This window comes from Melitaea cinxia, chromosome 9 (genome assembly GCF_905220565.1).
Source record: "Melitaea cinxia chromosome 9, ilMelCinx1.1, whole genome shotgun sequence".
Taxonomy (NCBI): domain Eukaryota; kingdom Metazoa; phylum Arthropoda; class Insecta; order Lepidoptera; family Nymphalidae; genus Melitaea; species Melitaea cinxia.
The window spans coordinates 5728365-5741414 of NC_059402.1; the positions used below are offsets into that span (position 1 = coordinate 5728365).

Here is a 13050-nt window from a genome sequence, read left to right on the forward strand (position 1 = left end):
GTATTTACAGTGTGTATTATTAAAGCAGAGAAATTACGAAACTAATCATTTTTGAAAAAACCTTCTGCAGAAACCCCTTTTATGAAATGTGACATACAATTAACTTAAAATTGATAATAAAATACATATTTATACATAATCAATGCATGTATTAAAATTTAGTACTCATAGGGTTTTTGGTGTGGTTTGAGTCTTATGAGCTTTAACTTTTATTTATTTTTGACGACGCGTTAGCGCAGCGGTAATAGCACTGGCTATTGCGCTGGCCGTGGCGGGTTCGATTCCCGCTCACGACAGACATTTGTATCGACCATATAGATGTTAGACGTGATCTGGGCGTTGTGTTTGTGTATTGTATGTGTTTTCGGACCCCCAACACAAGAGAAAATCCTACTGGGGGATCCGTTGAGTGTGAAGCGTTTATTAATTGTTAAACTTTTTAAAACAAAAATTATTGAATTCAGATCTTCAGGTTAGTTATTTCAAAGGAATTAATTTAATTATAATATATATCTAATATATTTAATTATAGTATAGATTTATTTTCTTGAATTTTAGGCAACAGGTCAAAGAATTGGTACAGTTCTTCAAGCGTTTGGTACGTTTAGCTTCTCGCTCGGCGTCTCGCTGTATTATGAATGGCGTTTGGGTCTTGTCGCTTTAGCTTTCGTACCATTAATTGCAGCTGTGCTTTACAAACAAGGTCGGATGATTACTGCTGAATCGTTTGGTACTGCTAAAACAATGGAATCGAGTTCAAAGGTACGGTTTTTTTCGATATAACTATTTTTTTATATTTATTAAATAAAAAAATGCCTGAAAATTTTGTCATTAGCTTAGCTAGAGTATCATTTCATTGGACATATAAATTGAATTAGCTATTAATACAGATATAATTTCTGGACATACGGTTAGACTTCCCGATTATGCATTTCATCTATCTTATGTTATTATCTATAACGAATTTTTTTTATAGAATTATTCGACTTTTTTTCCGTGTTTTCCACTTATCTTTTGTAATAGGTGGCTGTAGAGGCAGTCGCAAACGTTCGAACTGTCGCTTCTTTGGGTAGAGAGACAACCTTCTTAGAAGAATACGCTAAGCTACTTATGCCAGCTCTTACGATCGCTAAACGATCGTGTCACTGGAGAGGTATCGTCTTTGGCCTCTCACGTGGACTCTTTAACTTCATATATTCAGCTACTTTGTATTACGGAGGACAACTCATGGTGTATGACGGAGTTGCATACGACGTAATTCTTAAGTAAGTTAAACAATTTAATTTTATTTTTGTTTGGTTCATAATTTACTAAAGCTTTTTTTAACAATCAAAATTTACTATTCGTATTTTCAAATATCATAATATCGATTGAGAATATTCGTAGCGGTTAGTAAGTTTATTGATCTTTTGGTACTGCCACCAGTAAAATATTCTATACGTACTTATACGGAATTGAAGTTATTGTGCTAATACATACATTTTTCTCTAAAGGTCTGCTCAAACTCTCTTGATGGGCTCGTCATCAGCGACACAAGCTTTCGCCTTTGCTCCTAACTTCCAGAAGGGATTTAAGGCTGCAGCACGTGTCATCGTAATATTGAATCGAAAGTCTAAGATCGCGGATCCAGACCAAGGTGGAGTCGAAAGCTTCGTAAGTTTTTTTAAATGTGTCAACTTTATTTAACCACAAAAAATAATTACAATTTTACATCAAAAATAATTAGAATTAATTAGTTTTCAATGCATCTATTATTTTTTGTAATTCACGAGTAGAAGGATATCGTGATTTTCCTTCTACTAATTGGGTCTTAGAAGTAACGATAGGTAGGGTATGAAAACAAAATGAAAACTCAAATAAGCAAATAACCACTTCTCTTAGAAAAAAATGATGTACAATAAAGTTGTACAAACATATTTTATTTTCAGAATGGAACGGGTGAGGCGAGTTTACAAAACGTACAGTTCAAATATCCCACGCGACCGCTTATACAAGTTCTCAAGAACTTTAACCTTGAAATAGAAAGTGGAAAAACAATAGCACTGGTCGGCGCCAGCGGATGTGGAAAGAGCACAATCATCCAACTGCTCGAGAGATACTATGACCCAGATGAGGGCATTGTGGTAAGATCATACTTATAAAGTTATCTGAGTTTTTTTATAGTTACTAATTTGGCAAACAGTGGATACCTGACGGTAAGCGGTAACCTTAGCCTAGTTTAGTTGTTTAGTTTAGTTGTGGGCTCGGTTTTCCGTATTTAGACACAAAAGTGGTCCGTTATGCTTGAAAAGAGGGCCGACTAGTTCAATCAGCCCTGCTCTCCTTAGCCTATGAACGACTGCAACACCAAAAACATTGCAAGTACGTTGCCGAGACTCCACAACCTCTCCAAGAGCTCTAGCTATCTTACTCACCACACGAATACAACAACTTGAGAGCAGTATTTTTCAGGTGTATTTTTCTGTAAGATTATACTATACTTCCCTGATCGAACTGCTCCAAATTTTTAACAGGATATTTCCTACTGTGCCATACCTCAATAAAATTACTATTAATAGTAAGAACTTATTACTTAAATATCTGGAATTTTAAATAGTGTAAAATAAAAACTTTAAAAATATAAATCTTCGTTTTTAGGCTCAAAATGACATACCTTTACCAAAGTTAAGACTTGCCGATGTGAGAAAGTCCATCGGATTCGTGCAACAAGAGCCGGTCCTATTCGACCGCACTATTGCAGAAAATATTGCGTATGGTGACAATTCGAAGCTCCTTAAAATGGATGACATTATAGAGGCCGCAAAGCAAGCTAATATACATAACTTCATCGTTTCTTTACCCATGGTAAATAAACATGCATTATTATATTAATACTAGCTGACCCAGCCGCGCGTTACTGCGGCTCAGTAATTATAATTTACTAAAATATATGTAAATTATATATTCAAACGTGCCATCGATAATCTAGAAATAGAAATACGGCGCCATCTACCGGATATTTATGCAACTTTGATGCCAAGCCGCACTTAGAATCAATAATTAAGATAAAAACTACCCTATCTCTCAAGTTCGACCAAATTACAGCTGCTTACAAAATTTGATAAAAATCGGTTCAGTTGTTTCGGAGTTTATCGCTAACATATACTACTACTAACTATACTATATCGTGAGACGCAATTTTTATATGTATATAAATTATTTATATTGAAATATTTACGCCATTACATTATTTTTTAAACAGAAAAAATGTTTTAGCATATAAACACGTTGGTATAAAATTTTAATTACCATACTTACGATATTAATATAGGTACTTAAGCATTACAATTTGCATAATTGCGTAGTAAAAATGAAAAAAGACGTTATTTCCGTAAGGATGGTATGTATAATGTAAAACCACATTTACTCTTAGTTTAAAAATGTAACAATAAGTTTATGTCCGAAGACTGCTACTGCGGTCACCAACCCGCCTGCCCAGCGTGGTGACTATGGGCAAAACACATGAGTTCACGTTATTTTTGGCGTAAACTTGTCGAGGCCTATGTCCAGCAGTGGACTGTATAGGCTGTAATGATGAGTAAGTTTATGTCATGCCTTAAGGCTCGAGTCCTATTTAGTACTGTGCTATAGCCTACATAAAAAAAATCGAGTCGGTCCAGTAAATGCTCAGAATACTTAGCGCGTTCTAACAACTGTTTTAAATTTGCTGCAGCTGTATTACAGTAAAACTTCTTTACGTACGCTTGACATGGGGAGTAAGCTGGTAATGCGTGACAAGAGCGTTACGAAAAGAGCGATCTGGTGAGGCGATGGGAAGTTGAGAGGGAGATATAAGTTATTTAAGATAGAAAGAGAGAGTTGCGTTTCGTATATTACTGTAGGAGCTAAAAAATTTTTACTTCAGTCGTGTATAAAGCACACTCGTTTTTTAGTTGATTAATAAAGTTATGTATTAAACTAGGGTTACGACACCAATATTGGATCAAAGGGTACGCAACTATCAGGAGGTCAAAAGCAAAGAGTTGCTATAGCCAGGGCTTTGATAAGGCGCCCTAAAATGTTGCTACTGGATGAAGCCACCAGTGCTCTGGATACAGAAAGTGAGAAGGTAATGTAAACAAAATTATAAAACTGTAAAATTAAACTAATTAACTAAATATTTTTAAGTGTGACCAAACTGTACTTGTACTGTAATTATATGTATTATAATCCAACAATTTGTGGTTACATAATTTTGACCACTGTTGTTATTTTAATATCTTTTTCAACAAATAATTAATGACTTTAAGCATTATTTAGCACTTTATAGAACAGACTTTAATCTTTATCAACTATTCCGATCTCCTTGGTTCTCTGCAGATATGGGAATTAATAGAATTATGTGTCATAAAAATAGTTTTTCGGACTTATAAATTTACTGCTTAGGTATATAAATAGGTACGATAATGTTTAAATTTTGAATAATACGTAATGAATGTTATTAATTTATTATTCACAATCTCTCGTTATCATTACTAAGTTTGCTTTGATATAATTTTGTTCGCAAACGAAAAAAAAATTGACTTCAATTTACATCGACACGTAACAAACAAACAACATAATCGAAAAAATGGTCAATTCAATTAGCATTGTTAGAGATAGTTATACAACTCAGAGTTCTCGTCAAATTTCTATCTAATTTTAATTGGACAACGCCAAAAGCACCAGGTTTTGATTAAAAAAATTAATCACGATAATCGGAAATTAGAAATCTATTAAAAAGTTACGAGATAGCATACAAAACATACAGTTAAATCGAGAATCTTCTTCGTTTAAAGTCGGTGAAAAACAAATTTGAAATTCTTTTTATGCGATTTATATCAATAATAAGCAAAAAATGTGTTTGCACCATGTTTGCACGTCTATTCCCTATTCCTTATAAGAAATGCAAAAAATATGACAGTCCTATACTTTAATTTTACTATTTTAAATTGTCTTAATTCTTTTCTTATTTTTTGTATAAATGTGCAAAAAGCGTTAATTGATTAATATAAAGCATTTTTATAAAATACTCAGGTTGTACAAGAAGCGTTAGACGCAGCGAAGGCCGGCCGCACGTGCGTCATGATCGCCCATCGCTTGAGCACAGTGCGTGACGCGGACACGATATGCGTCCTTAATGAGGGACGCCTCGCCGAAAGAGGCACGCACGCAGAACTAGTTCAACTTAAAGGACTCTACTACAACTTGAATAGGAGAGGATATTCATAATGTACTTAGATCAATTTATTTATTTTTAAGAAGGATAGAAAATTTATTTATTGGCCATAAATAAAATAATACATTAAGAAAAGGGATAGGGAACACAAACACGGCAATAAAAAGGAAAGGCCAACCTGGATTATTTTAGTACCTCGGCATTATTTTATTAGCATAAATATTTGAAAAACAATGCTGCAATATTTAAATAGCAAAAATTGATGAACCTAAATGAAGATTAAGTATAGTAAAAGGATATAGTATAGTTAAATGATGGCTTTGTAAGAAATAAGATTTATTTTTTTATGTTTTTTTTTTTTACTGATTTTAAACTATGTTATATATACCTGAAAATGTTGTTAATATAAAATCTATAAAAAAGTTATACATACAGGAGGAACTAATGTAACATACAGATAAAATCTAAGTGTAATAATCTATAACATCCCACTGCTAGGGCCGCATGTAGAAGAAGGATCGGAGCTTAATCCACACCGCTGCTCTACTGCCGGTTGGTGGATATTTTCACTACCATAAGTAACAATCACTATCAGGTATTTATAATAACAACTCAGACCGACGGCTTATTGTGCTCTCTGAGGCATCATAGGGAGACCCACAAGGATCATCCAAATCAGAAAGAAATATTTGTACAAATACCATCCATCCTGAGCGGGAATCGAACCCACAAACCGTATCTGTTCTAGGCAAGTACTCACACCATTACACCAGAGCGGTTGATCTCTCTCTAAATCTAGGTGTAATAAATTTTAATTTATAATTATCACAATTAATATTAGCTATACTTATAAAAAAAATAGCTTTACTTACTTTATATAATATATATAAATATATATATATATATATATATATCGATGCTTAACAGCCAAAAAGGGTTAAGCGACATTTTTTGAGAAACTGAGTTATATATATAGTTTATATATATATAGTTGTTTTAGATTCTAACTATATATATAACTCAGTTTCTCAAAAAATGTCGCTTAACCCTTTTTGGCTGTTAGGCATCGATATATATATATATATATATATATATATGTATATATATATATATATATGTATATATATATATATATATATATATATATATATATATATATATATTTTTTTTTTTTTCTTTTTCTTTTTGTAATAAAACTATATGAAAATGTGAAATTTATTACCAAAATAAACAGTAGACGATAAAAAAATATTATTAATTTTTTTTATATTTTCAATATCACATGTTAATAGAGTTTAGTATATTTTTCATGTATGACATACAATTGCTACACCCAGGGCTCTAGCCTAAACTAATGGGTACCCTGACCACTATTCACATATTCAGAAAACATCATTTAATTTATAGTAAATATGGTGCCAGTATTAGCTATTCAATGTGATCAGGCATGTATTAGAGGGCCTTGGTGATTTAGATGCCCAGCTTTGGCATGAAGAGCCCAATGGAAATTAGGGTAGCTGAGTATTTTGTTGAACTAGATAGAAAATCTATCATTTATACTGAACAAAACAAAAATATTATAATCAGGCAAACTTCTTTTCATGCTTCAACAACCATTCCTTACGATTTAAGCCACAACTGAAGCCTCCGTTAGAATTGGATGCTACAAGTCTATGACAAGGTATTACTAGTAAATGAGTATTAGCACCACAGGCCGCTCCGACAGCTCGAGAGTGAGTTACTGGTCTACCCATAATTTTAGCGAGTGAACCATAAGTATGCGTTGATCCAAATGGAATTTCAAGAAGTTTATCCCACACTTCCTGTTGGGTATCATTAAAATTATAAACGTCGTAAAATTTAGAACTTTTATAACAGTAATATTACTTCATACAAACCTTCTGAAATTGTGATCCGAAAGTTTTTATGGGAACAGTGAACTTTTTAAGTTTTCCTTCAAAATAATCCTTGACTTCGTTCTCGAATTGATTCAATAACTTATTCTTTTCCTCTAAGAAAGAACAATTGAGCTTTGCGGCTATCATTTCAAAAGTATTTTCAATATTTTTTGAATCTTCAAAAATGACAAAGTACAAAAAATCGTCATCTGCACCTGCGATCATTTTACCAAGAGGTATTTCGAAAGAATGAACAAATACTTTGTTATTACCAGCTTTGGAATATTTCTTTAAAGTTTCTGAAATTCCCATGATAGTTATGTTGTCCGAAAAATAATTGTTGTTTTATGTTATATTTAATAACGTCCCAACACAGATTAAGTAATAAGTCCCAAACAAAAACAAATGTCATAGTTCGCGGTAAAATTAGGGACTAGGGTTCGAGTCACTTCGTGCTGCCAGATACTGAAATCTGTACCTTTTAACGTGCACTTAAATAATTTAATTTTTTTATTTTTTATTTTTATTATACGCAAACTACCTGAATAGTAAGTTATTTTTTGTAATATTAAAATCTGAATAGCCGAATATGCAAATAATTATATTTTTTTTCTATGAATTTGAAAACATATATATTTTTTCTTTTGATAAATCAATAGGATATTTTTGTATTCAGTATTGACGCCTCAGCTTTTTAATTCAATGTAACGGATTCAATCCACCCATTTCGATTATGTAAGAAATAAATGTTTTTATAAATAAAACTACAATATAATAATATATAAATTTTTATTTTTATTTTTGCCATATAGTAAAGTGAATTCACTTTACTTTCACAACTGCTTTTCCTATGTTTTCCCCTCTTAACATTCCCACTAGTGCATCAACCATATTTTCGAAACCATGATAAACCTTTTCTTGGTATTTAAGTTTTCCTTCATTTAGCCATTTTAGGTTCATATTTATGCCTTCATCCCATCGATCAACCCAACGACTAACCAAAAATCCTTCAACCTTGAGCTGTTTAAAAACGATAGTCGGCTGTACAATTGTAACTGTAAAAATATAAAAACAGTGGATAATTTTATCTAGTCGAAACGTCAATTATTAAAACAATCGTATTTGTATGTTAAAAATTACCTTTAGGCAATTTTGGATCATTATATGATGAAATAGATCCACAAACCGCTACTCTACCGAATTTATTCATGTTAGCCATAATTTTTGTACTTATTTCACCTCCGACCTAAAAATATAGAGTTTTTACAAACATATATGTATATATATCTTTAAATAGCATTAAAAGTGTATATCAATATAATTCAAATTATTTATTTATTTAAAATGTATACAAACATTGTCAAAATAGCAGTCAACACGATTTGGTGCTCCTTCTTTTAAGGCCGCACTAACATTAGATGTCTTATAATTAAAAGCACGATCAAAACCTAATTCCTTTTCCAGATACTCGCATTTGTCATCGCTTCCTGCAAATCCTATTACTCGACAACCTGTAAAATATTAAAAGGAATAAGCATATACCTTTTATTTATTTTTATAATATAAGTTAAAATTAATTTTCTAAAGACAAAGGATTTGTTGCTAAGCTGCGTTTGTTTAAATTAATTATTTAACTAAATACTCTGTTTGACTGTTTATTGTGAAAGCTTAAATATACTCTATATAACACACCACTACGGCTTATTAAAGTTTTCGTTAATTTTCTTTAGCTATGCGCTATATTAATAAAATATTGTTTTTCTGAGGCTCATGTTAGCAAAGCAGTAAGAATAAAAGTTAAACGATTGTCAAATTTCAAAACCGCCAATGATGATGAATACGGTGTTTTTTTCTTTAATATGATATATTTTAATGTAAACAAAAATGGTAAAATATTTTGAAATACTGAAAATATTTCACTCATCGTAGACACAGGCCTCTTCAAGTTTGTGCCAGACATTATGGCGCGAACTCATGTGTTTTGCTCATAGTCACCACGCTGGGCAGGCGGGTTGGTGACGTCAGGGCTGACTTTGTCGCACCAAAGACGCTGCTGCCCGTCTTCGACCTGTGTATTTCAAAGCCAGCGGTTGGACGGTTAAACCGCCATCAGTCAGCTTTTTAAGTTCCAAGGTGGTAGTGGAACTGTGTTATCCCTTAGACGCCTCTTACAACATCCACGGGAAGAGAGGTCATGGCAATATTCTTTACTGCTGTAACCATACAGTGAACATTAATAGCGCGATATATTTATCAACATTGAAAAAAAACTATTATTTACGAACCTAAAATTTTACCGATTTGTCCGACATGTGAACCAACTGCTCCAGCAGCACCTGTTATAACAATTGTTTCTCCTTCCTTTGGTTTACAAATTTCTTTTAATCCAAAATATGCCGTATTTCTACAAAGAATCAAAAATATTACTTTCCGTTAATAATTTGTGAGCGAGAGTCTTAATACTTTTTACTTACCCAGGCATTCCAAGTAAACCTAATCCTAAGGAGATTGGATGAGGGCTTACATCTGGTATAGTAGTTAAGGGCAAAAAGTCTAAAGCATTCCATATATTTGGATTGACTACAGTATGAGTACGCCACCCAAATGCACCCGTCACGTAACTGCCTACAGGAAATTTTTCATTTCGGCTTTGGATCACCCTAAAATGTTATTCGCAAAATAAAAACTTATAAGAATGTAGATGGTATTAAATTGAAGTTAAATATTAATTTTAAAATAAAATATTCTTGAAATTAAAACATACTTTGCTAGCTGTCCACCTATCATATCTGTTGGTAATTTGTAAGCAATCATGTAAGCTCGCATATACGGATCAACACTGAGATATTCCGCTTCCGTCAATATTTCTAAAAACAATATATTATGATAATTATAAACAAATATCAAAAATTTACCTACTTTGTAAAATATTTTTTCTTAATTTTTTCATAGTAAAACTGACGTTATAATTTTTTACGGTGTTTGTTTTTTATAAGAGCACAGTAAAATTTACTGCTGTTTATGATACTATGCATTTATATACATTTAAATGTTTTAATAAAAAATAAATAAATAATGTAACTAGTAAGTACACATAGTCACATACAAACATACAAATAAAATACGCAATACCGTCTCAAAATTGGGGAGTTTACGTCAATAGCTTACAACACTAAAATGTATTATTTGAGGTTATATTTATTTGTTTCTAGTTTTTGAAGTATATTATTGGTATATTATTGTAACTTATTTTATGTACTTACCCCCATCTCGTAAGTCTGGAAGTGTTTCCTCCACTATCTGAAAGTCGCTTTTTTTCGGCTCTCCTTGGAATTGTTTTGTTAGCACATATTTTTGCGATTGTATTTTGTTAGAAAGAAGTCGTTTAAAAATGAAATTAGGAGAAAAAATTTTAGCCATATTAAATTCGTATACTTCTTAACTTAAAGTAATGTGAACAGTAAAACCTGAGTAAAACTGAAATGTGTCACTTTAATTTTTATTTACTTACCTACTTAATTTAGACAAACACATACCATGTTTCTTCCTACATAATGATTACATTACACAATGACAATAAGATTACAACAGTTCAACGACTATGGCACACTATCATTTCATTATATAAAACAAAGTCGTTTCCCGCTGTCTGTATGCTTAGATCTTTAAAACTACCCAACAGATTTCGATGCAGTTAAATAGAGTTGTTGTTATTCCAGATGAGGAATACTGATAGTTTTTGCATCCGTGCGAAGCTGGGACAGGTCGCTAGTCTTTAAATAGAATTACTTTCGTCTATCAAAAACTGCTAAATCCTTACCACTACACGTGTACGTACAAGTAAATGGTTAGCTTTTAAGCATTTATGACCTAAAACTGGTTTTCCTCCTTTTGTAAAACAATCAGAAAAAAAATCAGATTTTTTACAATTAAGTAGCAGTAAGTTTTCATTTCATGAGGGATATATAGCCATTGAGAACAACACCTTGAGATCTCATTTCAATGTAAGCTTTAAACCACCTGTATCAATTACCGTGAATTCCAGCCAGTGGCGTAGCTTACCTTGGAGAGGCCCCGTATCAAAACAAGTTCGGGGGTCCAAATGAAGGGTAAAGATTTCTCACAAAAGTAACAAAAATGCTTGCATTAAATTAAAATAAGTATTTATTGATTATGAATTATTACTTCCTCCTAGAATGGACAATAAAGTTTCCTTAGTATTAATAGTGACAAGTTTCTCTTCCATCGAAGTCCTTAGGTAATTTTTTATCAGTTTTAGTTTTAAAAAACTTCTTTAGCTGTTGCGGTTGTAACGGAAAGGGTCAAGAATACAAAGCAAGCTTTATTACTTGCGGAAAACTGGATGCAAGGCTATTATATTTTGTCAGCAATAATTCTATAAGTTTCTTAATGGAATCAATTTTTCGAATTTCGGTTTTTAAGCTAATTTAAAGAGCTTGTAGCTCCAAGCTGGTGAGTCATCACGCTTGAGCTGTAGCAACAGATGCGGGGGTTCCTTCGCTTCAGCCTGTAAAGCTAATAATAGATGCGGGGGATTTACAGGCGCATAACCTGAAGAAGATATTCAACGCTGCCTCTAGGTCTTAAAGGAAGCAAATCGCTAGGGCAAAGTTTAAACACTTTAGCAGAATTGGTGAAAGATTATTGGGCTTTTCAAACGGAACCCGTGCCGTTTGGTTTCTTGCCAAAGCTGTCGAAGGTATCTTTCAGTCTTCACTTCCATCGTTGCGGGAACCTAAGGCTCTCTGGCATATTTTGCGAAAGAAAAAGCGAAAATTTTGCGTCATATTCAACTCTTGACGATGAAGAGAAAGCACTATCGAGCATTCCACGGTGCGAGTACGCGATACGTTATGTGCACTTTGAGCAAAGTACCATACCTCGTGTTTTGCATTTCCTCGACATCAAGAAGTCCAGTGATCCTGATGGTATCCATACGACTTAGACGCATGGTTTGCAACCAATTTGCGAGCTTTGCGCGCATTCTTTTCGCGTGCAAACTGTGGAATGACCTTCCTCAATGAGGTTTTCCCTAAGTGCCATAATTTGGGGGTTTTCAAGCGTCGAGTGTGGACATCTTTTCTCTAAAGGCCATGGGCGATGGTAGCCGTTAAAAATCAGATGGCTTTGTCTGCTCGTTTGCCCCCTTAGTTATAAAAAAAGATTAATTAATGGTTCATAATGATTAACTGAATTCCGCAATAAACGACGGAGGATGTTATCAACTTTTAGGCGCACGCTTAACTCGGAAAAAGGGGATTGCTTTTTTGACTTTCGTCATTTCTGAAGTAAAAACTCTATAGGCACGTATGACAGTTTTATTTTTTAATGTCTTTTTCCCAGGAGGCATAAGATTAAGTAAAATCGTAAATAACATTTGCTAATTTTTGCTTACACACGTTAGGGGCCCCTGTAGATAGGGGGCCCCGTATCATTGATACGGCTGATACGGCCGTAGCTATGCCCCTGATTTCAGCATCAAGGAGCTTTTTCAGGAGTATTGTATGACCAATACGATCAAACCATTTATAGGAATCAGTGAATATACAGTTAACCTGCGCACCTGAATCCATACTAAAAGTAGTATAGTCTGTGAAAAGTAGCAAATTGGAAACTATTAAGCAACTTTTAACAAATCCATGTTGTCAGGGGATAAACAAAGATGAGAAAAGACTATAAACCTGTTATGAACTATTCTATCGAGTGATTTTGCGAAAATACATAATTTAGAAATCGGTCTATTTTCACCTCGGTCTTATTTCCACTTTTGAAGATTGTCGTTTCATGGTCACGCGCCGACACCGATTTATTGAGTAAATAAAAATCCGTATCCGCGGATCTTGAGAATAAATATCCGTATCCGCGGATATACATTTTTGACGATCCGGCACATCACTTTGTAGTAGGTACAATACACATTTTTAGGGATAACTC

General features: G+C 33.2%; 3 protein-coding genes across 3 annotated transcripts in view; 1 reads left to right on the forward strand and 2 right to left on the reverse strand.

Annotated features, from left to right (window-relative positions):
- The window catches only part of LOC123656587 (ATP-dependent translocase ABCB1), a 28522-nt gene extending 22978 nt beyond the window's left edge, over positions 1–5544 (forward strand). The window contains exons 17-23 of the mRNA XM_045592257.1: positions 559–762; positions 1024–1265; positions 1494–1653; positions 1929–2123; positions 2638–2844; positions 3962–4108; positions 5056–5544. Of these exons, the coding sequence (XP_045448213.1) occupies positions 559–762; positions 1024–1265; positions 1494–1653; positions 1929–2123; positions 2638–2844; positions 3962–4108; positions 5056–5250 (1350 nt within the window). The 3' untranslated portion in view covers positions 5251–5544. The remainder of the gene's footprint in view (positions 1–558; positions 763–1023; positions 1266–1493; positions 1654–1928; positions 2124–2637; positions 2845–3961; positions 4109–5055) is intronic.
- Positions 5545–6400: 856 nt separating this feature from the next.
- LOC123656387 (methylated-DNA--protein-cysteine methyltransferase, inducible) lies at positions 6401–7534 on the reverse strand. The gene is made up of 2 exons (XM_045592076.1): positions 7096–7534; positions 6401–7020 (listed from the first exon to the last, which is right to left on the reverse strand). The coding sequence occupies exons 1-2, from the start codon at positions 7405–7407 to the stop codon at positions 6781–6783; spliced, it is 552 nt and encodes a 183-aa protein (XP_045448032.1). The 5' UTR covers positions 7408–7534; the 3' UTR covers positions 6401–6780.
- Positions 7535–7867: 333 nt separating this feature from the next.
- On the reverse strand, positions 7868–10715 carry LOC123656388 (prostaglandin reductase 1-like). The gene is made up of 7 exons (XM_045592078.1): positions 10359–10715; positions 9860–9962; positions 9570–9755; positions 9381–9499; positions 8452–8606; positions 8236–8341; positions 7868–8150 (listed from the first exon to the last, which is right to left on the reverse strand). Exons 1-7 carry the CDS (start codon positions 10513–10515, stop codon positions 7918–7920), a joined length of 1059 nt encoding a protein of 352 aa, XP_045448034.1. The 5' UTR covers positions 10516–10715; the 3' UTR covers positions 7868–7917.
- Between the last annotated feature and the right edge of the window lie 2335 nt (positions 10716–13050).